The sequence below is a fragment of the Terrapene carolina genome, unplaced genomic scaffold, assembly GCF_002925995.2.
Source record: "Terrapene carolina triunguis isolate 2854851 unplaced genomic scaffold, T_m_triunguis-2.0 Scaffold236, whole genome shotgun sequence".
NCBI lineage: Eukaryota > Metazoa > Chordata > Testudines > Emydidae > Terrapene > Terrapene triunguis.
The window spans coordinates 8,230,847-8,257,465 of NW_020664587.1; the positions used below are offsets into that span (position 1 = coordinate 8,230,847).

Sequence of the window (26,619 nt, forward strand, 5' to 3'; positions counted from 1 at the left end):
GCTGGCGTAAGTGCTGGGGACCTGGTCAGGGAGACTTGCCACGGAGGGGAAGCGGGTTGTGGCTGTGTCTTTGTACCATAGGAACAGCCTGGGAAGAGTCGTCTTGGGGGTCGGGGTGGATAATCAGCTGACCATGAGCTTCCAGTGCGGCGATGTGGCCAAAAGCGCTATTGGGATCCTGGGATGGATATACAGGCGAGAGGTTATTTTCCCTCTGTATCTGGCATTGGTGCGATCGCTGCTGGAATCCTGTGTCTGGTTCTGGTGCCCACAGTTCAAGGAGGATGTCGATCAGTTGGAGAGGGGTCATAGAAGAGCCATGGGAATGATTAAAGGATTGGAAAACAGGCCTTACAGGGCTAGATTCAAGGAGCTCAATCTGTTTATCTGAACAAAGAGAAGGTTAAGACTTGATCCCAGTCTAGGAGGAATTACATGGGGAACCAATAGTTGATAATGGGCTTTACAGGCGGTGAATTGAAATATTTTGGTTTTCAATGTTTTGCCGAAAAGTCAAATTTACACACACACACACACACCCCAGCCTATTTTCTGACTGGCTCTAATGCTGTGTCTTTTGCCTTTTAAATAACAGTCATCAGATGAAGAGACCACACAGGCTGGTGGGGTGCAAATAACCATGTTTACTAACTATGCGCTACGTGACAGGCCGAGCTGCTCTGGTTGCTTTCTGAACCACAGAACATGGTGAGCACCCCAGAGGGCTCACTGACTATTTAAAGTGACGCTACCCCACTCCCATACACAACCACAGAATAGAATACGGTACAAACCCAATTTTTCTTTTCCTTTTTATGGATCGTTTCTCTGTTTCCAGATGCCCCTAAAGGAGTTAGTCCCTGGCATGGTCACGATGCTAACATGTGTAAAGGTGAATCTGTGAACTTGATGTGCCATTCAACCCACAGCATCCTTCCTAATGCCACCTGTGTCTGGTACAAAGATAACACTAGTCTGGGGCCGTTCCGGCGGGAGCTGGTGTTTGAGAGCATCGCAGCAAAGCATGCTGGGGAATATCACGGCGAGGTTCAGGGCATGGCTGGGACATCCTGCCTCTCCTCCGTCACCATCTCTGTCCTGGGTAAGTGCCCAGGGTGAGGGGCCTTGGCGTCCCAGAGAGGGTGGCTGGACACCCCCAAACTCTCAGGCCACAGGTGCTGATCCCATCAGGCCCCATGGAGGCCAGGCTGAGTCCCACACACTGTGCTGGGGGCCACTGGCACGACACTGGTGATGCCAGCCCCCATCTACCCCTCATGACCCATGGGAAGGGGCGTGATACCAACCCACGCCCCTTCCCATTTGGGCAGGAATCACACAGACCCTCTGTTTGGGCCTACAGGAACTCTACAGCCACGTGGAGAATCACTGAGCCAGTTCCCACTGAGCTCTCCTGAGATCCCAACCATCTGGGGTCCCCACTGCGCTGCTGCTACCCTAAACAGAAAGAGGACCCATCGCTCAGTCTGCCAGATGCCCAGCTGGTGTGAATCGGCTGTAGCTCCATTAGAGTGAATGGGGCCAGATGCCCAGCTGGTGTGAATCGGCCGTAGCTCTACGGGAATCAATGGGGCCAGATCCCCAATTGGTATACATTAGTTTAGGTGGATTAAATAAATGCGGCTGCATCGATTTACACCAGTTGAGGATTTTGCCCAGTATATGGGAGATTCTGGCTGCGCGACTTATATTGTCAAGTGTTCGACTTTCAGATGCTTGGGCTTGTTTGCATTTCACCTTAGCTGTGATGTTCTAGCCTATCTGGTGGTTGGGTTTCTAAAGCTCCGTTTCTTTGTCTTGAAGTGACTGATCATTTCCCATCCCAAACTCTGGCTGAACAAAGTTTTTTGTCTGAGAATTTCCTTATCGTTTACTCAGTAGCAAAGGTCTGTTAAAAACACCAGGGGCGTGTGTAGCAAAGCAGGGGCTGCGGGCAGGGGGTTGTGTGGTAGAGCACCAGGAATCCAGGGTCTTCCAGGCCCTCTGGGGCTCATGCAGGCTTTAGCCAGCCCAGTTCAGCCCTGGTCCTTGCAGGATTCCTCAACCTCACAGGAGGGAGCCGAGAGACCCACGTTGCCAGGGACCCGTTGCAATGAAATTCAGGCGCTGTAAGGAACAGGCACTGGTAGTGCAGAACCCCACATGCAGGCGGAGCTGGAGTAAGAGCAGTGGTTCTCCAGCCCAAATTCTCCAGCCCTCTAAGCTACAGGAGATATGGGGGGCTGCTCTTAACAGGTCCCAAATTCCCCCTACAGGGTGGCCACTAGAGGGTACCATCAGTCAGTCTCTGGCCATTACATTACAGCCTGGCCTATGGGATCTGAGCAGAGAGCCTCCAAACCTCAGTCACTGGCAGGTGAATTGCTCCCCGCGCTGAGAGTCAGGACGCCTGGGTTCTATCCGTGGCTCTGGGAGGCGAATGGGTTCGAGCAGTGGGATGCAGGGCTCCCATGTTCTCTTCCTGGCTTTGCCCACAATTCTCCCTGGGGGGTTGTTTTGCTTTGTTCTCTGGCCTCAGCCAAAAGCCTTCCACTTTCCCTGGAAGCTGAGAAGGCCGGGCCCTCGGGCTGATTATAATGACGTGGGGGTTGAGGGGTGGGGGTGCCTGTTCCCATTAACCCTTTCATTCCCAGCAACCCCCTTGCCACGGGCCAAATGGGCCCCCTGGTGGGGAGCTAAGAGGACTATAACAGCTGGTGGCTCTGAGAGACCCTGGGGAAGGGATGAGGCTTTGTCCTGTTTTAGCACCATCCAGCTGGGATCTCAACGCATCTGAGCTTCTAAACCTCCCCAGGGGAGAGGAGGGTTCCTATCCCCCGGCAGGGATGGAGAAAAGTGGCAGAACAAAAGAGAATGGGGGAGTCGTAACTCCCCGCTTTCCCCCCCCCCCCCGCTCCACCCCACTCCCCTCTCTGAGCTGCGGATAGAACCCAGGAGTCCTGACTCCCAGCACCCCCACTCTAACCCACTAGAACCCCCCCTCCTGGAAGTGGGCATGAAACCCAGGAACCCTGACTCCCAGTCATTCTAACCGTTGAACCTTATTGCCATCTAAACAGCAAGTATGTTGCCGTTAAGAGTCCGGAAGTTTCTACCATGGTTCCCTTTCCTCTCCTGAGCCACCAGCCACTCACAGTGCTGAGGCTATTGCCACAGATAGAGATGAATATGATTACTTGTTATCCGACTTAACCGCACTGTCCCGCTGGTTAGTGTCAGCGGTGGGATCAGACCACATTCCCAACTGCTAACCCAGACCCAGGGCCTAGGTAAGAGCCACTCGTCTTTATTTGGGGGCAAAAACCATGTCTGGGGACAATGATTCTTCGATTCCCTAAATCACCAAAAGTAGGTGAAATGGTGCTAAGTTATTGGGCATGCAGCTCTGACTGAGATCAGGGCCCCATTGGGCCAGTCCCTGCCCCATCTGAGACCAGGGCCCTGTTTTGCCAGGCTCTGCCCAGACACACCGTGAGAGACGGTCCCTACCCTAAAGAGCTTAAAATCAAAGTAGACATAAGGTGGAAGGGGAAACTGAGGCACAGAGAGGGGACACAATGTGCCCACTCTCTTACAGCCGGTCTAGGACAGATCCGGGAGTCCCAGTGCAGTGCAGTGGTTTAGCCACGGGACCACACTGTCTCATAATAACTTGTGCTAGCAGTGATCATACACTGCGGGCTTCCCAAACACAGCGTGAGGCAGCCTCTGCCCAAAAGAATCCCCGTGTAAATTATGGGTATGGGGACTGCAAACTGCAGGGGAACATCTTGCTGAGCAGTTAAACAGCTGGCGTGCTCCACCCCTGAGATGGCTGCAGTTCTCTACTGATTGAAATGATCAACCAATAGGAGGTTGTCAAGTGATATGAGGTCCTATAGGATAGATTCAGAACATGTTTGATTAAATGACTGTGTAGAGAGGGAGCATGGTGTTTTAATTAGAGCAGAGGGATCTTGGAGTCAGGACCCCTGGGTTCTATTCCTTGTTCTAGGAGAGGGGTGGGGGTCTAGTTGGTTAGAGTGGTAGGGGTTAGGAGTCAGGACTCTTGGGATCTAGCCTTGTCTGTAGGAGCAGGGAATCAGGACTCCTGGGTTCTATTCGTGGATTTGGGAGGGCAAATTTATTTTCAGACATACCCTGACCATAAAAGCCTTGCTGGCTAGTTCCCCATTGCCCTGAAATGATGTGCTCAGAATGGTGTGATTACATCAGTTATTGGCTCACTGGCTGTAATCAGGGTGTGGACGGAAATAGAGACCCAGATAAACAATCTGGTTATGGGTGCAAAAGGAGCAGAGGAAGCCTGAGGCTTGGTCTATGTTACAGACGTCTGCAAGAAGGCAGAAGATGGTTCCTTATTCGTGGTACCAGCCCTTTTTTCGTGGTACCAGATCCTTACTCATGGTTCCCAGTTCCTTAGTCACAGGCCCAAACGATTTACAAATACAGCCGCGTAAGATAACATTTCTAGACATTTCATCAAACCATATGGTTGAACGAGATAAACATTTAAATGACTAATTACTTAATTATTTATGAATGACGGACTCAAGTAAAGCGCTGGGTTTCTGTGGCTTGTCCGTGACAAAATAAAGCGCAAGTCACCCCAAAGGAGACATCCCTGTGGCCATCAGGCTCTTCCGAAGGAGCTGGGAATTGCCACTCGCTGTCCTGAAGCTTTGTTCTTGAGTAATATGCTGCAAAATGTCACATACACACACACACACACTCTCTCTCTCTCTCTCTCTTCCATTTTGTGTTGGGAGTTTGAAAAAGGAACTGGGTTTTGACTGGCTGGTACGTGACAAAACAAGTCTTGGTGATGTGTCCCCACAACTGTTAAGCTGTTCTGATGTAGCTGAAACATGGACCTCCCTGGCTTGGAACCTTTTCTTTGTGAAAAATTGTGGCCCATGCCACCAGCCCTTCCCTTTAGCGGGGTCACAGGAGCAGCAAATCTGGATGTTTCGGGGGGTGAAGGAGTCTATGTCTGCAGCGAGAGGGACTTGGCGAGTGTTGTGTTTGTCCCTTGTGTTGGCTGGTTGTTCTGCGTGGAGGTTCTGTGGATGGGCTCCAGGCCCCTGAACTAGCCTGGTGCAAAGGTCTGTCTGTGTTTCAGTGAGGCCCTCGTCCCTGGGATCTCTGGCTTTGAGCTGTGTTGGGAGTCTGAGTAGTTATTCGCTCCTGTTGGCGAGGGAGGGTGCTGAGCCCTGAGGTTTAGTGTATAAGTCAGTTGACGTGAACCGGAGTAGCAAACAGTGCGAATTTCGGAGGGAGTGTGATTACTGTTTTAAGTATGGCTCTCCACCAGGCAGCAGATATAGATGAGGAGAGAACAAATGCTGGGACCTACCTTGGAAGTGCTATGTTTTCCTTTCTGTCAGAAGACAGAATAGATACCTGGGATATGAAGTGCAAGCTGGTGGCTGTACTGGAGACACATGGTCTGGAAGCATAAATTGCAAAAAAACAAAGACTTCTTGGACAACCAGAGCTGGAAATCATTTTCACAGATGCCACAAGGGGAAGGATCAGTGATAAAGGAATTGGATATAGTAGGAACCAAAGAGGTGGACAGGCTGTTTGTGACCAAGAGGGGAAAGAGAGCCAGGAGGCATTCAACCCGAGTAGAAGTATCAAAACATCTTCAGATACTGAACAAGTCCACTATGGAAGAATGTGTCTCTGGAGGAATGGAATAGAAAGCTACAGGAGACATACCTGAAAGGTATCATTGTGCTTTGAAATAAGCAGCAACCAAGCCAGGTTCTTCTACCATCCTAACAATGTAAACAATTGGTGACGCCGTATTAAGAAGAGAAGAAGGAGAATTCAGTGATGGACACAAGGACGGTAGGGCGGTGTGCTATCTCCACACAGTGAAGATACGAGCTGTAACCCCAGCATTGGATGGGGTTATGAAGTTGTCTCCACTGATGATGATATGGCATCACATAGAACTACACAGATTATAGAAGACCTCAGGCACTTGGAAGGGAGCAGAAGAAAAGAAAAAGCCAAATGATCTTCTCTGAGGGAAGGCAGAAAATGCTGGAGGTGAACTGTTGGCTGCATGACCAGTGTGAGGCTGAAGGTTTTGGTTTTGTGGGACACTGGGCCACATTCCAGTGGGAAAGAGGGCTGTACAAACAGGATGGTCTGCATCTCACAACTAGGGGGACTAATCTTCTCTGTTGGAGACTAGCTGGAGCTGCTCTGAGGGCATTAAACCACCAGTGCAATGGGGAGGGTGCTAAGAAGGCAAATGCGGTACAAAACTCAAACTCAAGATGTCCCGACTAACTTGAACTGATGTAGCAAAAACGTGAAGAGATTTTTCAATTGCTTCCATACCAATGCTAGGAGTTTGGGTAACAAGTAGGAGGAATTAAAAATTCTCATTGATGAGGAAAAAATTATATATTTGACATTACAGGTCAGCGAATCAAACCAGAGAACAGGATGAGTTACTCCTTACAGATGGGTGTTTAATATGTTGGCAGAAATGGTGCTATAATGGGGCAGTTCAATTTGGGAGATATACGCTGGAGGTCTCATGCAGCTGGTGATAAAACATCATTCCAGGTATTTAAAATGATAGATTTGTATTGCTTGCAGGAAGTATTGCACCCAACATGAGGTAACTATGTTGGTCCTCATTATGACAGATCAAGATTAATCAGTTGCGGAACTGGATGGTGGTGGTTGTCTAGGGACCAGTGATCGTGAGCTGATTATTTCACTATGGACACACAGAGGGCAGGCCCAACCAGTAATATATACATTTGGTGCTTTAAAAGGGCTGATCTCTCAAAGATGAGGAGCATTTTGAGTGAAATTGATTTGGGAGAAAAAATTAGAAAGAAAAATGTGAATGAAAATTGGGACTTCTTTAAGAAGATTTTATTAGATGGACAAAAAAGCCATGCTACCAAATCAAGAAAGAGGACAACTTTGGTCAAAAGTCCATTCTGGTTCAGTGCTGAAGTAGAGGCAGTGTTTAGAAATTAAAAAAAACAACAACATATGATATACAGAAGAAAGGCAACATAGCAATCAATGTAAATTAGAAGTTATGATGTGTAGAAAATTGATAAGGGAAGCTAAAAACATCACAGAAAATCCATATCTGGTAGGGATAAAGAAAATAAGGAGTTTTAAAAGAATATTCGGAACTAAAAAATCCCAGCAATGGTATAGAGTATAGGCATATTACTAGATGGAGATAGTAAAATTGTTAATAATAATGCAGGAAGTGTTCAGTAAATATTTCTGTTTTGTATTTGGAAAGAAGCAGGATGATGTATTCATATCATGAGGATTGACGAACTACCTTGTTCCAGCTCATCAGCAGGCCCTAATAACTTGGACCAGGAATCCTAAAAGAGTTGGCTAAGGAGACTTTTGTTCCCCAGAAATTCCGGAAGACTGTAGGAGTATTAATGTTGTGCCAATATTCAGAAAATGCAAGCTGTATGACCTGAGTGACTCTAGGCCAGTTAGCCTGAAAGCAGTCCTAAAGCAGAGAAACACAACTCACCCCACTTTGCTCTAGGCTCACCCTTTGCAGACTGATTGCTGAAGCCCTAGATCGCACACTTCCCTACAGAGACCCCTAGCTTGCAAGCAGGACCAGGAAACCCCTTCCTGTTAAAGTGATAGCTTGTTGTTTTTACCCAGTTTCAATGCACCACACTTTTTTCACTTAGGGGGGCTGGAATAAGGTATACCAGTACAATGTGCAGTTTTGCCAGTGTAAGCTGCATCCACTAGGAGCACTTTGCCCCTGTAGTGTAGCTACTCTGTCAAAGTGGTCCTAGTGTAGAAAGGGCCTTAGGGGGTACTGTGCTGCAAAGAGTGGGATGGGGGCTCAGTAGGGGGCGCTTTCCACTCACAGTCTGTTTGTCCCAATGTGGCACTAGGGGGTGGGGAGTGGGGACAGGAGCTCAGTATGGGGTCCTCCCCTTGTAGGCAGAGTGGCCCCAATGCCCCAGCATGGCGCTAGGGGGCGCTGTGCTGAAGCGAGCAGGGCAGGGGGCTCAGTAGCGGGTGCTCTCCCCTTTATGTGTGGTACTTTGCTGTTTCTAGCTGACACACTGAATGAGGACGCTGCCCCCTTGTGGCTGTCATACCCCGGTGGCTCTTTCCCAAGCAGTCAGGATGTCCCTAGAGTCCCAGTCACATCCCAATGTGGTTAATTCCCTTCCGCCTCCCTAAATCCCCTGGCAATGTCAGCTCCATACAGGTTCCTTCCTCTGGTTCTGCCCTGAAACTGCCATCCATGTTGCTACAAGCTGTCAAGCAGCCGGCATGCCCCGCCCCAGAGGTGGCTGCATTTCACCTGTGAGGGCATAACCATGCACAAGCGGCCTGCAAAGCATGCTGGGATGGAAATGCAACCGCTCCTTGCTCTGTCAGGCAAGTCCGCTGAGCTGTGTTCACTTCCTGGCTTAGAAAATGCTTTACAAAGGGCCCTAGGCGTAGAATATCTGGTTGTGATGCCGGCTAGAGAAGATGCAGCAGATCCGGTGGCCAGATGCTGATGGAAATGCAGGGACCAGATGCACTTCCCCAGAGAGATGATTCATGTGATTAATTCCTGTCCCTTTTCCCCACTTCCAGACCGGATGGAAACTCTCTTCTGGAAGAAAATGGCCTCTCTTCTGTTGCCTGCCTTTTGCCTTTTGAGCGGAGAGTATAATGTACGCACACACACACCTGCCATCCCCAGGAGCTTTTGTCCAGAGCCCCTCAGAGCCGGTCTTCGCTGCAAAACGAAAGGCGTGTTCTTAACGAGGCTGCGCTAAGTCGGGTTAAAATAGCAGCCGCTTGGGTTAGCAGCTCCAGTGAAAGCCGCTAGGTCAACCTGGACTTGAACTCGAGTTAAAACCCGAGCGGCTGTGTCCGCACTGCGCTTTTAGCCCCAGTTAAGATCACCCCTCTTGTTATTGCAGAGTTATCCTGGACTAGCCTCACCCGCGTGGAGCATCCGCACTGCAAAGCGCTACCCCTGCCAGATCTGTGTTGCTGCATCCACAGTGGTGTGATGCTAGCCCAGGAGCTGGGATGGGTTTATGGGGGGTATCCCTAAGCCCCTCGTTTTCGGGGTTTATTTGGTTTGAAATCGCCTGGGAGTGTTTCTTCCTAAATGTAAATAACGAGTGAAAATTGGTGAAAAATTGAAAAGGAAGGGCAGGAGGTGGGGAGCAGGGGCAGGGGTGCTTGGTACTGACGGGGGTGGGAGCTGCGGGGGGGAGTTACTCATGATGCAGCAGTTGGACAGCTGCCAGCCCGCCTCGCTCCCCTAATGTGCAGGGGAAGGGGACGGGGCTGCGTTGAAGGGTCTGGACAGGGGAAGCAGACAGGGCTCTGTGCCGTGGGACTGCGCTGAAGGTGCCAGCAGGGGATGCGGCCTCTCCTGACTCCAGGGCCGGCTCCAAGTTATTTGCCGCCCCAAGCAAAAATATTTTCCCGCGCCCCCTGGCCCCGCCCCAACTCCGCCCCTTCCCAACCCCTTCCCCAAATCCCCGGCCCCGCCTCCTCCCCTGGGCGCGCTGCATTTCCCCTCCTACCCCTCCCTCCCAGGCAAGCCTGGGAGGGAGGGGGGAGAAGCGGAGTGGCGGCGCGCTCTGGGGAGCAGATGGCAGTGGAGCGGAGGTGAGCTGGGGGAGGAGCGGTTCCTCTGCCGCCCCCCCCCCCAGGGTTACTTCCTGCGGCCCTCCCCACGCCCCCCACCGCCGCAGCTCACCTCCGCTCAGGGCCAGCTCAAGGCTTTTTGCGCCCCAGGCAAAAAATAAAAATAAAAAAAATTAAAAAGGAGCCGGAGTGCCGCCCCTTGGAAAGTGCCGCCCCAAGCACATGCTTGGAGCGCTGGTGCCTAGAGCCGGCCCTGCCTGACTCTGTTGGCCCTTCAGCGTGGCCCCAGCCACTTCCCCAGCGAAAAATTCCCTGGTCCCCAAAAAGCCAAAATTTGGGTGAAAATCAGTAGAATCCGAATTGTGGCTTTTTCAAAACCATGGGCGTTTTAGGGGGGAAATCAGCAAATGCTAATAACAAAGGGCTCTGAGTGTAACCAAACCCATCTTGGGTTGGCACAACTCCTCTTCCCCATCCCTGGTAGGACCCCGATTCAGCAAGGCGTTTAAGCACATGCCTGACATTAAGCACCCGAGTACCCTCCGTGCGATCGTGTAATTAAAGACCGGCTCTTCCTTAAGTGCCTTGCTGAACTCTAGGGAGGTGGGTAGCTGATTGCAAGGCACTCTAGTCTGGAAAGGTTCCCTGTCTCCTAGCCCCTCCAGCTGGGTTTGGGGAGGGAAATGTCCGATGCCGAGAAATCAGCTGATCGTTGTTTTACAGGAGCCGGGGGTACATCTGGATGGGCGGTCCCTGATTTTGGCAACATCTACCACGTCTCAGGTGAGCGGGCCAGGTACTCTGTGGTCGGGGTCTGGGGATTGCAGCCTGCTGTCCCTCCGGCAGATGGCTGTGGTGTGTGCATCTCATGGTGATGCCTCGACCACGGAAACAGCGCTGCCCTGCCCTCTGGTAGGAACCACTCAGGGTAATCTTGAGCCCTGATCTGGCACCTCTGATCCAGGGATCGGAAGGTGCTGCACTTGCTGAATTAAACTGCTCAGCTGCTCTGGTAAGTAGGGAGCCAGGCTTGTCCCCACTTAGCAGATGGGGAAATTGAGCCCCAGAGGTGATGGTTTGTAGAGTGCCACAAATGTGCGGGCCTCACGGCTTGGAGCCTTCTTGGGGCCCAACAGGCCTTAATGTTACCCAGAGAGATTGAAAACACCCCGTATAAACACAGCTAGTGTCCTCCAGCAATCTCCCCTCCCCCCAGATCCGGCAGCACTGCTCTGGCCAAAGGGAATGTTTTGGACCATCACGGTCGTACTTAACAGAGACCAGCCGGTCACCTCTTAGCACTGAAACTCTTCTTCGGCCATAGTGGGAGGACGGGTCTTGTGCTTAATGCCCTGGGCCGGGACTCAGGAGTCGTGGGTTCAATTGTGGCTCTCCCTGTGTGACCTTGGGCAAGTCGCTGCGTCGCTCTGTGCCTCGGTTTCCTCATCTGTGAAACGGGGATGATGGTACTTTCCAGGAGGGTTGTGAGGATGAATCCATTGCTGTTTTTAGTTGAGATTCTATGGGGCGGGGCCATGTCAATATCTAGATAGAATCAGATCCTTTCCCACCATTCTCAGACAAAGCCAGCATATGGGAAGGGAAAGGACGCAGGAGAGCCTCATCCCCTAGTAAGCAAGTTAACAAACCAACCCTCCGCCTGCTCTGTCTCCCAGTGCCTCTCAGGCCTGAGTCCCCCATGGGGACTGCTCGCTGTGTTTGCAACACTGAGCTCTGGGGCTTCAGGCCTACAGCTGGATCTGTGCCGCCGGACCCATGTGCCCACACAGAGCCCCTCGGACGCAAGGGTCTGGCCCCCGACTGAGTCCCCAACTCCCCCACCGCAGGGCAGGGACTGTCTTAATGAGTCTGTCTGTCAAGCTGTCACCCCCATGCCACCATCAGCCTAAGCGATAGCTACAGGTGTTGGCAGGACTGGCCTGTCTAGCTAGCTCCTCAGACCCACTGGTGTCCATTCTGCAGCAGTGCCAGGCAGTTAATAATTAATTAATACCTAGCTCTCCATCATCAGATCTCAAAGTGCTTTACAAAGGAGAATCAGGATCATTGTCCCCATCTGACAGGTGGGGAAACTGAGGCACGGAGGGGGCATGATTTGCCCGAAGTCACCCATCAGTGGCACAGCCAGGAATAGAAGCCAGGTTTCCTGAGTCCCACGCCCGTGCTTTAGCCATTAGGCCATGCTACCTTCCCGTTAGAGGGAGGCAATGACTGTATATTACAATTACTGGGAAGTCCTTTTGTTCATTTAAAACACTTCCCAGGAACGGGCACGTACCCGGCGCTGTTCAGTACGCCCGGTCTAGGCCCCTGGGTGAGACTGGAGCTCCAGGGGGTATTGCCCAGGCGCTAGGCCACGCGCCCGGTAAAACTTCCCCCTTGTCCGTTCTCTCTGATGCGGGCACCAATTGGCCAGAGTCCGAACAGGGTCATGGACACAACCCGGCCTCTGGAGAGCGCAAGAAGGAAATCTCCACCGAGCAGCTTCCTGGCCAGAGGCTCTGGGATGGGAGGGAGCAGCAGTGCCGCGGAGAGTGAAGTGGCTTGGCCTAATTTCCTCGCCGTTAGGCCAGGCTGCTCGGTGGCTGCTTTCGCTGCGGTGTTACAATGCAGCATTTTCTGAGGGGGACGCATGGAGCTGTCTGGGTCTCGAGCCGTAGCTCAGGACACAAGGAGGAGCTGGGCGCACAAATCTGCGTCTCTGGGAGCTCTCGCTGACGGAGGCCGGACTCCTCTGGGTGTGAAATGGGGCAGAATGGGAATTCTGACCTGGGTTAATTTCCATTACGGGCAGCTGGCCCTAGTACCCTGGTGTGCCCAGAGCCCGGCACCACATGTGGCTTGAGTCGGGCACGTCTGAGCTCATCCTGCGTCTGTACGATGAATCTGGGCCTCGTCCCTCTGTCTCTGTGGCACGGACTCGGGCTAACCTGGCTCCTGTTCTGGTGGCCTGCAGGTGTTATCGACCTGCCGTTCGCTGAAATCCGGGAGCCCTTTGAAGCCTGGTACAACCAGACGGGAGAGAAGAGCCGGATCCAGTACTACCACGGTAGGCGTGCTGGGCACTCTCTGCTCCTCACCGGGTGGCAGGGCCAGGTCTCACCGTTGGGGCCAAACTCAGAGGTGACGTATTGAATGCTGCAAATGAGCCCCAGGAAAACCCCACCCCCCAGCCTGACATGCCCCCGCCTCCCAATCCACGAACGAGGGGAGCCTCATTCGACTTGGGGCCTGATCCGGAGCCCAGCGGGAGCCCATCCATTTACTTCACTGCGCTCGGTGTTCCCTTGGTTCCCCTTTCTCCTGGCCCCCTCGGGGTGTGAGCGGGAGTCCCCCCCATGCAGAGGGCCAAGTGCAAGGGGAGGGCGCATGCTCCACCTCTGCAAATGGGTGTGAGCTGGAGGGGGTGCAAGGCACCCTAGGTGGTACAGGGCTGTAAGTTGCTCCAGGTGGGTCAGTCGCAGGGGCGGCAGACGCGGGGGGGGGAGCACAGGGCCATGCCCCGCCCCCTTTTTACTGTCCATAAGGGGGAGGGGGCAAAAAGGAACAAGCGGGGTGCGGGGGGGGAAGAGATGGCGCAGGAACAGGGCCTTGGAAGGGGAATGGGTGGTGTGGGGGTGGGGCCTTTGGGGGGGCAAGGGCAGGGCCATGGTTCAGGCGCCTATGCCCCCCCCCACACACACTTTTAGAGCACTTCTGCTGCTCCCGGTCAGTCGTCTCCCCTCCTAACTCTCCCCTCTTGCTGCACAGCAGGGATAGCCGGGGGGAGGCGCTAGGTGCCGCTCCCTGGCAGGAGAACACCCAGCTCTCCATGGCCTGGTGCTCGCTTTCCCTCGGCTCTGTAGCCGGGCATGGCTGGCTGCCGGTGGGCAGCCAAGCCAGCCGTGGCTATGGCCTGGCTGCAGGGAGCTCAGCGTCACACCAGCTCCGAGGGCTGCTCTCCCACCTCCCCGGGATCTGCCCCAGGTGGGTCTGAAAAGCTACGGACAGTGACACTCGCAGCTTGAGAGTTAGAGCCTCGGTACCGTTCCCCCTTCTCAGCCTGCCCAGGGAGAGGCGGAGACCCCGGCGGTTTCTCCCCTTCCCTCGCCTGAGGCTGGGCCCATGAAATGTCTTGCCCTTCCCGCGTTTCTTCCCTGCCTCCCAGGGCAAGTGGTCACCTTCCAATACGGGGCAGAGAAGCTGTTTGGTGCCCTCTACAAGATCACCCCAGAGACCACGGAGCTGGAGCTGAACGTCCGGAAGTGCTTCCGGATCAGCGGCAGCCCTCGGAAGCGCGTCTATCCGCAGAGCGTCTTCCCCAGGCTGGACGGCTTCAAGGTGAGGCCTGGCAAAAGGCAGGTCAGGTCTTTGGTTCACAGCGAACGGAGTCCTTTGGCCTGGGTCTTGCTGGTTCAGCTGGGCACCCCCCACCCCGCCAAGGCAGCTTGTAGGAAATGGAGTCTCCCCAAGCCTGCTAGACCCGGATAAATCTGAACGAGGAGCCCAGCCATCCCCCATACGCGCTCCTCTCCTGTGTCCATTCCCTGGGGGCTCTGAATGCAGGGGACAAGCCTGGGTCTAGTCACGCCAGCGCTCCCAGTGTCCTTTGCCGCGGTCCCGCCTGGAGGGAGAGGCGTGGAGGGGCTGACGCCTGGCATTCCCCTAGCGCACCTGGGTGGAAAGCAGCCTCTCAGTTGATGCTGCCGCTCCTTTAGGGAATGCATGGCCCCGAATCAGGGGCAGGGGGGAGAGACTGAACCGCCTTCCCCCAAGCGCCGCAGCTGCTGGTGAAATAAAATTCCACCCACGCTAGCCACTCTCCGGAGGGTCGGTTCTGCCTGGCCTGGAAGCCGAGGGCATAGCTGGCAGTGCCTTTGCAACGTCCATCCCACAAGCGGGCGGGGCTGTCAGCTCCTCTGTTGGAGCCAGGGCCAGAACTGCTGCAGGTCGGGCGGGAGGTGCATTGGCAGAGCCGTGCACCATGCCCGGTTGCAGCCAGAGTTCTGTTCGTCTGGCGCCCAGCACTGAAGGCCCAGCACTTTCAAAAAGCGTCAAGCCAGAGTTTTCGGGACTAAATACGGGGACATTTAAGAAACACGTTTTCTGAAAGAAAATAGACAACAGGCTACAGCTGGGGGAGCTGGGAGCCTTTTCCAGTGATTGGGGGCAATTATCATAACATTGTCCAAGGATTGCGGCTTTATCCACAGCAATATACAAACAAGTATCTGGACACTTACTGCCAGAGGTGCTGCTGTTTGGAAGCACAGCGTTTTTTCAATTGTGGCTCCAGGAAACTGAGGCAGGCCCTGAAATCGGCCTGCACATTCAGTTTTCATTTTTGAAATGTGTGCTTTGGTTTTGCCACCCTTACTTCTGCGTTGCCTTCGGCGCTGGGCAGCTGGAGAACGGCGGCTGGTTGGTCAACCGCCCAGCTCTGAAGGCAGCGCCGCCGCCAGCAGCAGCACAGAAGGAAGGGTGGCCTGGTTTGGTATTGCCACCCTTCCTTCTGCGCTGCTGCTGCTGCTGGCGGCAGCGCTGCCTTCAGGGCTGGGCGGCTGGAGAGCTGCAGCTGCGGTACCCACCCTCCCCCACCAGCTCCCCCTCTCCCCAGCAGTGTCCTCTAGTTGGGAACTTGAAATATGGGAACCCTAGCAAAGGATCTAAAGGCGATCGCAGTATTTTTTGTGATCTCGCGACCCCCCTACAATAGCCTTGTGACCCCCTTTTGGGTCAGGACCCCCAGTTTGAGAAACGTGACTGTAATATCACCTCCCCAGCCCGTGCGGGAGGAGTCCTACAAAGGGCAGCTCTGCACCGTGTGGCAGAACGTGTCCTACTGGGGCTGGAAGAAGAACGTCTACACCCTGTGGGTGGCCAGCTCCGCCGACGGCCCCGTGCCCGTCCACTACGAGATGCGGGGCTTCAACAGCCTGCTGGGCTCCCACTACGACAAGTACGAGCTCGACTACAGCGGCTTCGCCCGCAGCTACCCAGCCAGGGTCTTGGACCTCCCACGCGGTGAGTGGCAGTTCCCCCTCCTCCCTCCATGCTGGGGAAATGCTTAGCTGTCCCTCAGGTTAAGGGAGGGAGCTGGAGCTCCTGAGCCTGGGCAGGGAGGTACGTGACCTGAGTCCGGTGGGGACCCAGTGCCGGGATCTCCGAGCCAGGACGCTGCCAGAAGAAGCCACAAAACATGGGCAGGAGCTGAGGTGGGAACATGAGCCCACTCGCGTCACTCCTGCAGGCCAAGGGAAACCATCGCAGTGTAGTGAGTCAATCAGGAGAGGCCAAGTCTCCACGCGATCCTGTTGGCTGCTGCTAAATCGCCGCGGGTTTGCATTGATCAGAGACGTGGAAACACACGGCTGGTTAATCCTTTCACGGCATGTGCCCCAGCTAAGGCTGGTACCAGTAGATCCAGGCCCCCTGAGGAGCCATTCAGTCCAGCACCCACCTTCCCCATGCAGCTATGCCCTGGGTGGGAGCAGGGCGGACACAGCCCTGGACCAGGGACCCATTTACCCCAGAGATCAGATGAGTCCCACTAGAACGATGGTGTCACTCTGGATTTGTGCCGGTTTGGCCCTGTGTGTTGAGGCAAGAGCGGATGGAGGTTTCCTGTTAGACCCTGAAATGTGGCCCAGGCAGCGCTCAGATAAAGGCAGGGAGTTCCGGATTCACACCGATGAGCAGTGATCTTCACACTGGCATGTCCAGGGGCCCTGGGACAGAGGGGGCCCGGTGACTTGTTGACCCCCTGCAGACGCGTTGGCTGAACCGGTCCTCACGGACCCATGGGCTAAAGCTGGCATGCTGCGCTTCTCCGGTGGATCTCGCTCTGGGCCAGGAACGAAGGGTTTGTTTCAGGCTGAGGTGCGGCGCTCCGTGCATTCTTGGCCCGGGGCTGCACCTGTCTAGGACACGGAAAGCAGCCACTGGCTCGAATATGCAGCTACTCTCATTCCCAGCTCTGACAGGCACGTGCTTCGCCCAGCTGCCAATGTCCTAGCCCTGCCAGGAAGGCTCTGCTGTGCCTGGCCTAGGGGATACCGCCTGGCTAGCAAAAACTACAGCGGGAAACGGGGCAGGGCTCTGTGCTAGCAGGGTACGGTCCTCGTCTTCATCAGACACCAGTGCATGGCGTTGGGGGAGCCATGTTCCTTGGGGATGGGTCCTGGGGTGTGGCATGAAGCTATGGGGTCTGGTGAAGATGCAGCTGGGTTGTGGGATCTGCAGGAGGCGGTACAGAGACCGGGGGGTTGCCGGCGGGTGTCTGTGAGCAATGGCTTTCCGGCGTGTGCCGTAACCTCCGGCTCTGTCCTAGACATGGAGTGCAAGTTTCCTCCGGGAGACGGAGTGGAGCATCGGATCCTCGCCAACCCCATGTGGGATTTCGTGGGCAGGCAGGCGGATCGAGGCCATCAGCTGTTCCATCACTACCGGCGGGAGTACAGGAAGGAGTACGGCAGCGAGAAGGAGCTGGAGCGCAGGGCACAAACCTTCATTCACAACATGAGGTGCGGGAGCTCGGATGTCGGGGCGAGGCGGCCGGGCTCCTGGGCTGGTTTTCAGGGAGGGGGTGGGGAATGCGTCATCCCAGATTAGCCTTGTTCCCGTGACCCGGCCTGGCTGTGCCGAAGAGTCAGGCCCAGCCCCGAGCGACACGGGATGAATTTGATCCTGGCCCCTTCCCATAATGTCAGTGTCGGGCCGATGCCAGCGCAGGAAACCTCGTCTTGCTCCCGGCCCTCGATGGGTTAGAAGACGGCTCTCCGGGACTCCACCCCTCTGCCCTGAGTCGCTTCTTCTGAGAACTCACAGAGAACTGAGAAGGCCAGAGACAGCTGGGCCCCCCACCCCGCCCCGTGCTCCCCACTCCTAACTAGAATGAAGGGCCCCCCCATTCACCCTTCTGGCAGTGCAGATGGGGGGTAAATGCGAATCAGGCCCTGAGTTTCTAGCTATCAATCAGCTGTTGGCTTCTTAGCGAGAGGGGAGGAGATGCATGTCCTGGGAGATGACTGCTCTGTGCTCTGGCTGTCACGTGACCTAGCACCAAACTGCAGTTATTTGAGAGCGTGTGTGTGAGGGGCTGCTGCAGGGATGTGCCCGGGTCCACCAGGGCTGCCCACCAGCGGCTCCCCCTCTCTTCACATCATCCATCCCCTCCCAGGTTCGTCCACTCCAAGAATCGGGCCAACCTGCCCTACAGGCTGGTGCTGAACCACCTGGCCGACCGCACCCCGGAGGAGATGGCCGTGCTGCGGGGGCGGCTGCAGGACCAAAGTCCCGACAACGGGCAGCCCTTCCCACTGGCGCCGTACGCTGGCATCATCCTGCCTGAGAGCCTGGACTGGAGGCTGTACGGTGAGGAAGGCCACCTGCGTCCGCATTGTCCACACATCCCTGGGGCTGCTTCACTCCCCGACTGGCTGCAAAGTCCTTGTTCTCCTGCAGTCCCCTGACAAGGGGGGGACACCCTCGGCCTCCAGGCGAGGCTGAAATGCAGCCCTTAGGCCTGCCAGAGCCTTGGGCAGCTTCCTGCTTCAGACCCACCTTTCAGCTGCCATCCTGTTAGATGGGGCCTGGATGGAGCTTGGGAGAGGGGGACTGTTCCCTTCAAAGGGCTAGGGGTCAGTCGGGCCCTGTTCCATGGCGTGTCCCTCTAGGGTTCGTGGGACTCCTTGGGTGGATGAAGCCCTAGGGAAAGGCCGAGGCAGGTGCTGGAGGAGAGGAAGATGGTCCCAGGGGAATAGTCTGTCTCTTTAAGGGCCCAGGACCCGGAGCCTTGGAGGGAAACAGGGACATGGGCAGGGCTCCCCTCTCGCAGCCAGCCCGGATGAGCCCTGGGAAGGAAGGCAGGATATCTGCTGCCTCCTCTGTTTCCCAGCGGGAGAGACACCAGCTTGGGGAAGCAGGGCTGCCTGCCTGCTGAGAGGAAGAAGCTAAGCCAGTGGGTCTCAAACTTTTGTACTGGTGCCCCCTTTCACACAGCAAGCCCCTGAGTGTGACCCCCCCCTTATAAATTAAAAACACTTTTAATATATTTAACACTATTATAAATGCTGGCTGCAAAGCAGGGTTCGGGGAGGGGGGGGAGGCTGACAGCTCGTGACCCTCCACGAAATAACCTCACGACCCCCAGTTTGAGAACCCCCGGGCTAAGCGAAGAGGGGCCCAGCTAGGAGGAGCTACTGTAGGCTGCCGCTGGCCTGAACCAGCACCGCCCCAGAGAGGAGGACTGGGGAGAAGAAGGGTGGGGCTTGTGGGGCTCCCGAGGGTAGTAAATCAGAGCCCACGAAAGGGGGAGGCAGTGCTCAGCGCTCGGCTCCGGGAGTCAGTTAATGCAGAGAGCCCGGAGGGAGTTGAGGGCAGGGTGCCTGCAGGGCCATCCCAGCTGGGGGTTGCTCTGGAGATGGCGACCCTGGTGTAGGGCTACTCCTGGCACGAGTTGTTTTACCGTAACTCGACAGAGGGGGGCAGTGTCGAGCATCGCTCCCAGCTCCCAACACTGAGGAATAGTAGGGCGAATTCCCAGGTCAGCGCGGAGGGGAGAAGAGACAGGCTGGGGGGGCCCTTTCAGTCCATTCCCATGACGGCGTCAGACTAACCAGCGCTGGCTGGGCTGGGGAGAGATGGCAGGTTAGCTGGATCCAAGCTAGCGTGGGTGTGTCTCCCGGAGGTGGAAATGACCCCTCCAGCTCCAGGGTCGATGTATCCCGAGTCGTCACTCCCGCACTGAGGGGGCCGGACGGTGTAATCGACGCCAGCTTAGACTCCTCTCTGACTTTGGCCTCCCACTCGAATAACCCCGACTCCAGCAGGGCGAGTGATAGCTTGGTACCAGGAGCGTGATGGAAACTGGACTCCTCCTTCATGCTCATGACCCACCGAGTCACCTGCGTGGGCCTCTGCTCTCCGGCGAGATGACCCAAAAGTTTTCCGCTTGCTCTTCATGTTGCATGTCTTCAGGGTGTCGAGGCACCTGGGCTGGGGGAGCAGGGCGAGTGGCAATTGCCAGGGGAAAAGGGGGGTGAAGAACGGTCATCTCGTGGTAAAGAGGCCACGTGGCTGGTGACTCCAGGCGTTCAGGGGCCAGGGAGATCAGAGAGCTGAAATGTGGAAGATCTGAGTTCTCTACTGCACGGGGCTCATTTCTCATTCTCTCCCCCAGGCGCGGTGACCCCAGTGAAGGACCAAGCTCTGTGTGGCTCCTGCTGGAGCTTTGCTGCTACAGGAGGATTAGAAGGTGCCCTGTTCCTCAAGGTAACAACCCGGCTGCCTCCTCGTCACACCCGAGCAGGGATCACACCACAGGGTGGAGCAGCCAAGACACCCCCCATTGTGGGTCTTTCAACTCTCATATGTATTGTGGTAGCCCCGAGATGCCGCGGCTGAGATCACGGCCCCGTTGTGCTGGGAGCTGTACGCACACACAGTCAGAGACAGCCTCTGCCCGGAACAGCTTACACTCTGCAGAGACAAGGCAGAGGGTAGGAGAAGGTTGGTATCGCTATCCCCATGGAACAGGTGGGGAAGTGGATACAGAGAGATGAAGTGACTTCCAGGGCCACACAACGAGCCAGGCATCAAACCCAGACCCCCTGTGGGCCCGGCCAGTGCCTTAACCACAAGACGCGGCCTCCAGAGCAGATTAGTCTCTGCTACTGACTGGAGAGTCCCTGCTCTCAGCCCCATGGCTGTAACTCTGCCTGGAGTCCTGCCCCAGGTGCTCCCCAGTTTGAGCAGTTCTGGCTGGCCGCACCGGCATCGCTGACCAGATGATGCTCACCCGAGACACAGCTCCCGCGGTCCATGTATCCCAGCCCGGGGATGGAGGAAGAGTGGTTCCCAGAGCATGGAAGGGGAGATGTAGTATCTCCCTGGACGTGGTCTTGGTGAGCCTGTGTGTGATGTGTCAGCCTTGACGTAAAGGGGATGGTGAAGTTAAAGTTTGAGTTCTCTGTGCCCGACCCTGCCCTCCTCTCCTCCCCAGACCGGAGGCCTGACCCTCCTGTCTCAGCAAGCCCTGATCGACTGCTCCTGGGGCTTCGGGAACCACGGCTGCGACGGCGGCCTCCCTTGGCGGGCCTTTAAATGGGTCAAGAAGCACGGTGGCATACCGAGCGCCGAGGCCTACGGGCCATACAGGGGCCAGGTGAGTCGGGCTGCTCTTCTAGGCACCTGCTAGGGGAGCCGCAGAGATAACTTGTTTGACCTGCTCGTGCAGCGTGACCTTGGGCCGAGGGGGGATGTGACGCCGAGAGCCCCGGGGAACCCTGTGGGCTCCCTTGGCAAAGGGCTGGGGCTGCTGATGGGAGAACTTGGTGCAGGGCCCAGCAAAGATGGAAGTGGCCTGGGATGGGATCCTGGGAGCAGCTGATTCCCCCTCCCCCCCGCCCCACAGCATGTCTATTGTGTAGCTGGTGAGTCTCAGGTATGGTCCTGGCTCCTCCCCTGACGCCAGACAACGGATATCGTGAGCCTCCGTTTGCCAGCCTCTAGTGCCCTGACGCGGCCAGAAGAGGCAAAATCCATCCCTCCACGCACCGTGCAGGGCCCTGGCATGAGATGAGTCTCCAGCATACCCTAGATATTAGCAGGGTCAGGCAGAGGTTCATACCTCTGGGCGGATACCAGCGCCCAGAGCCCAGGCTGGGCACTGGGATAGCAGGCGATGAGGCCAGTCAACATCTAGCTTGAACGGACTCCTGGTGGCTGAATTTCCTGGTGCTCCTTGTGGATCCTGCACCACTGAAGCCAACGGGAGATTTATCGTTGATTTCAGTGAAGGCAGGATGTGGTCCAGAACGAGCGGTCTGAATTCTGAAGGTATCTGTGGAGTGGATGGGCCACCCAGCGCTGGGGCTGCAGGAGGAGAGGGGGGCTGCAGGGCCAGTCTGGCTAACGTTCCAGGGACCCCACTCCGTCGTGATGCAACTTACTAGCTATGTTCTCCTACCTCCAATCCTTGACATTATAACCAGTTTTAGACAATGCGCCGGGGCTTTGATTTTACATGGAAGATGCTCCGATACCACAGCGACGGGCAGTGGTATAAAACCCGTGCAGGAACGGATAGGCAGGCAATTGCGGCTGAAGATCCTGAAATCTCCCCTCGCTGCAGAATTCTCGTCCGTTACAGAAATCTCAGATCCAAGCAAACCTACCTGCTCCACTCAGCTCTGAGTCCCACGAGTGTTTCTTCTCCACGCTTCCCATTTAGTGCTGCAACCCTCGGTACAGCCCCTCTGCAGCGCCTGGCCCCCGAGGGGTTTTCGTTAAATGATGAGAGGGGACTTGTAAGGCTCCGGAAGGCTAGAACCCAGGTCTGCAGAGTGCCGGGGGATTGGTGCGGCTCTCCGCGGCGTTGCAATGAATAAACCCTGGGAGAATACGCACCACAGGAAGTGCCGCCCGCGCAGACCCGATTGCAGCGCTTCTGACTGGTCCACGGGCACTATTTAAGCATGGAGGGCGTTCCAGGAAGCTGTCCGTGCAGCTTGGCAGCATGTGGCTTATTGCCACCACAGGCCCTGCTCTGGTCCCTGATTTGGACCTTGGCTCTGATTCCTGGCTTGGCTCCTGATCCTTAACTCCGCCTGCAATCCCTGCCTACACTCCTGACTCTGGTTCTGACCCCTGGCTTGAGCCCTGACTCCCACCAAGCCTTCCTCCTGGTCCTACCTGCTAGGCCAGACCACCCATGTCCCAGCTCTGCCAGAGCTTAACAGATGCACCGAACCCTTCTCCTTGCCTCGTGGAGTGTCCCACTAATGGCCTGGCCCAGCTGCCAGAACCGCTGCTGGTTCTCCCTGGGCTGAGCAGGCAGGAGAGGGCTGAGTTTACTGGCTGGCTGGGTCTGAGCTGGTGGCGTGTCGCGGATCAGCTGGCATCCTCTGGCTCTTATCCAGGCTTGGCTGCAGTGAGGGGGTGGATGGGGGTTGCTCTGTGAGCATTCTGGCTGGACGGGGACACTCAAACCCTACTGCTGTTAAACTCCCGTGTCCCGCCTGCCTCCTAGAACGGATACTGCCACTACAACTCTACTGAGCTCCTTGCCAACATCACGGGCTACGTCAACGTCACTGCCCTGAGAGCCGCCGTCTTCAAGAACGGCCCCGTGGCCGTCAGCATCGACGCCTCCCTCAAGTCGTTCATCTTTTACTCCAACGGCATCTACTACGATCCCCAGTGTGGTGAGTCCAGCCCTGCCAGCCGCGTGGCGCTCCCGGTGGGACGAGATTGCATGGCTAGCAGGGGAGGCTGTGTCATGGTGATCTTTTGCCAGGCGCTGCTGGATCCCAGATTGCTCAGGAGACAGGGTGGCCGTGCACCCCCATGGGCCAGGAGAGTCCCAGGCTGTTCTGTTCCATTGAGGGTTTCTCTGCTGGCTCCAGCACCGCGGGCCGGGTGGGCTCTAGTGCGTCACGCTGCTCTCTGTACTCGGGCACCCCCTCCCTCTCCCAGTGCCGCCGGGAAAATCATCAGGGGGCCGCACGTGGCTGCCAGCCTGGGGGTGCTGGTTCCTAGTGCAACTGTACAGAGCCACCTCTGTGCATGGCAGGACATTCCCCAGGTTGAAGAGCGCCCAGCCGGGCTGGCCCCTGATCACTTCCACAGACTCCAAAGGTGTATTGAAGGGAGGCAGCAGAGACCCTAGAAATCCAAGGGCTGGGTGTCTCGTTCAGGGGTGCAATCCAGCCCCGTGAGGGGTTGCGTCACCACCTGCCCCGCAACGTTGGGGTGGTAGCTCCCAACCAGGGCTGCTGACAAACAGACTGAATGTCTGTGTACGGCTGCAGCGGTGGTCCAGCTACTCTGAGCCCGGCAGCCTGTCAGCAACACTCCAGCCACGCTCCGGCTTCCACCAGCCTGGGTTACTGCTCACAGGTTGACCCCAACACACTCCCAGTCCCAGGTTTTCCCCCAAACGTGTGTTCTGCGCTGCCCAGCCCTTTCCTGGACAGTTCAGCTATTACCAGTCCCCAAGGGGTCAATATTCAACAATTTGCTACTTTAACCCTAGTTACCAAACAGTTTGGTTTAAACACAGCCCTGGATTAGTTTAGTTTAAAAATAAAACACGTTTATTTAACTACAAAGAGGGAGGTTTTGAGTGAGCGCAAGGCTAAGGTATGAAAGTCAGACATGGTTGAGAGAGAAATAAAGCTAAAACACTTTCTGGCAGCTAAAACTTCACCAGCGAGGCTTGGGTCAAGGTAAAATCCTCACGACAGGTTCCCAGCGACAATGCTGCCCAAATTCTCAGGTCAGGATCTCCCCCGGCCGGTTCCTTTGTCGTCTCAGATGTGTGTGAGAGAGGGAGAAATCCCTTGGGTGGTTTTGCCCTTCACTTTTGCAATCCACTCACCATTTGGAGTAGATTCTTCTGAGATTTCCCCCTCAAAGCCACATTTATTCACACAGTAAAGAAGGTGACATGGGATCTGCTGGTGAAGGTGGCTCCTTCTCCCCTGTGCATGCTGAAATGCAGACTTGCTATGTCTCCAGCCCCCCGACCCTGTTTACTACTTACATGTAAACGGCGGTGAACCCACGTTGCTTTGTTTAGGCCAGACCTGCTTAACAACTCTTGCCTAGGGAGGGCTGTGGGGGTTTGACCGTACGCTAACATCGTGCAGGGGGAATTCATAACTTTACATAGAATGTTGCTGCGTATCTTTCACCAGAATGTTATTGACCAGCAAGTTGTTAGTTTTCAAATGAGACCTCACAAGGCATATCCGGTATAAAGACGATCACAACGGTGTGTCGGGGCGGGTGGGGAATACAGCGGTGCTTTCGGTCACGGTGGCACCCCAGCATTCCTGCCTCCCTTCTGCCTCCAATCACGCACCTCCCCAACGACAGCTCTTAGAAAGGTGTTGCCTTCTCCGGCTTGACGAATCCCGGATAACTGGAGCAATCCTCGGGGGTCTTCCAATGCAATGCGCCACCCCCCTGTGCTAAGAGCTTTGCAAGAGCTTTGCCCGGGCTCCGCCACCAGGGGGCAATCACAGTCCATCCTAGGTGCCCCAAATAACTTCCCTGGCAGAACAAGGCTAGCCGGGCGGCCGATACTGCCCCTCCCTCTTGGCACAGCCCCATGCAAAATAGACCTGACTGTACAACTCTCCAAGCTGCCTGCAGGAGGGCATTTGATTCACACCGGGGAGGAAGCTACGTCTCGGGAGAGTCCCAACCCGCGGCATCCGATGCAGAAACGATTCAGTGGGGCACGCTGGGGTGGATTAGGCGGGAGGTCAGACTAGATGGGCGTAATGGTCTCTATGGGCCTTAGTATCCATGGATCTGCCCCCACGGATCACTCCAGGGTTGCTGTGGCGGGCTGGCTGAGGCTGTTTCTCTGCGTGAGACTTGTCTTTTGGCCTCCTGGGAATGCAAGAGCCCAGATGCTGGGGGGGAGGGTAACCGCAGCGGGGTTAAGAGCAGCACAAGAAGCCCCTTTGCTCATCTCCTTTCCTCTCGGCCGTAGGGAATACCAGCAGGAGCTTGAACCACGCGGTGCTGGCCGTGGGCTACGGGGTCCTGCAAGAGGAGAGCTATTGGCTCATCAAAAACTCCTGGTCCACCTTCTGGGGTAACGACGGCTACATCCTCCTGTCCATGCAGGACAACAACTGCGGGGTGGCGACCGCGGCAACGTACCCCGTCCTGGCCTGATCTCCAGCCGCTCCTGGGTCAGAGGGAAGCGCGCTGGCCTCGGGATGCTGGTCCTTAGCAGTCTGCGCGTTATCTGCGCTTGCTTGTGCTCTGGACGGGACCAAGCCGGGCTGCTTTAGCGCCTGATGCTGCATGGCCTAGGCACTTGCTGGTTCATGCTGAGTGCCCTGAAATCCCAGGGAAGCCAAATGGGAGCTGAGGGCAACTAGGGTCTCCTCTCGCTGGGGCGGATTTCAGCCCAGCCCAGGGTGTGCTGCAATACGAGGTGTGACTGCAAGCCCAGGTCGGCAGACCCGAGCGAAGTTGGATCTAGCTAGCCGCAGTCTCGGCGAGCCTTGATCTAGCGAGATCAAAGCTGGCTCGAGTAACACCGCCAGTGTCGCCACGGCAGCCTCCCGAGTCCCCTCCCTGGGTGCTGACTCCAGCAGCTAGCCTGTGCCGCCGCCCACGCGGCTGCTGTTACTCAAGCTGGCTTTGATCTAGCTAAATCAAAGCTAGCTGGGCTCTGCCTACAGGTGTGGCAAGCTCCCCTCCTGGTTGCAGCACCCACATGCGAAGAGCCCTTTGCGGAGCTTTGCAATGCTTTAGGTAGGGAGTGTTCCTGGCACCGGAGAAGTCAGACCAGCTGCTGTGGGTGGGGGGAGCCCTAGCTCCGGCAGGAAACTGAAAGGAGGGGTTCTCTGGATGGTGCTCCGGCCCCTCTTCCCCTCTCTCCCTGTAGTTGGCTAGCAATCTGGTGAGTTACAGTAACTAGGGCAACTCCCAGGCCTGCAGCTGGCAAAGAGAAACAGCTGATGCGACTGATTCTGGTCCTGTCAATAAACTCGCTGGTAAAGGCACAAAGTATTCTGGTCTTTGGAGGGTTGTCTGTTTGCTGGGCTCCCCCAATAATGGAGTGGGGTGGGGAACCCAGCTAGGCCGGTGTGGTCACAAGGGAAAGCATAAATGACCCCTCTTGTAAGCCAGGCCACCTGGATTCCCGCAGCTGCAGATCCCCTCTGTGCTGTGGGACTCTGCTCCCGAGCCTCCGCTCTTGCGTAAAAGAGAGAAGGATCATGCCAGCCCCCGTGGTTGTGAAGAAAATCGTAGACGCAAACAGAGTCTAACGGCTGCGTCGTCGTCTTCCTGAGTCTGCAGGGAGCCTGAAATGAGAGTTCTGTTGTGTGAGAACTGCCCTGTTCTTCTCAGTTAGTTGTTAACTCTGAACCCTAGTGATGTTCCTTTAAACATCAGCATTGTTATTTATCTCCCTGCTGATCATCCGAG

The 26,619-nt window shown here is 55.8% G+C and overlaps 1 protein-coding gene across 1 annotated transcript; it reads left to right on the forward strand.

Moving 5' to 3' along the window:
• Nucleotides 1-882: 882 nt before the first annotated feature.
• On the forward strand, nt 883-26,113 carry LOC112109012 (cysteine proteinase 3-like). Its single transcript, XM_026657196.1, has 11 exons — nt 883-1,102; nt 10,384-10,443; nt 12,638-12,730; nt 13,829-14,001; nt 15,444-15,684; nt 16,991-17,183; nt 17,840-18,033; nt 19,841-19,932; nt 20,663-20,824; nt 22,691-22,865; nt 25,166-26,113. Exons 1-11 carry the CDS (start codon nt 883-885, stop codon nt 25,351-25,353), a joined length of 1,791 nt encoding a protein of 596 aa, XP_026512981.1. The 3' UTR covers nt 25,354-26,113.
• Nucleotides 26,114-26,619: the final 506 nt, after the last annotated feature.

What these genes read in the sequence shown, in the direction of transcription:
- LOC112109012 (XM_026657196.1), top strand. Translation starts at nt 883, where the DNA reads ATGTGTAAAGGTGAATCTGTGAACTTGATGTGCCATTCAACCCACAGC. An exon ending in CCAGGCTGGACGGCTTCAAG is followed by an intron (nt 14,002 to 15,443) that starts GTGAGGCCTGGC and finishes TCACCTCCCCAG; the next exon opens with CCCGTGCGGGAGGAGTCCTA. An exon ending in CCTGGACTGGAGGCTGTACG is followed by an intron (nt 18,034 to 19,840) that starts GTGAGGAAGGCC and finishes TCTCTCCCCCAG; the next exon opens with GCGCGGTGACCCCAGTGAAG.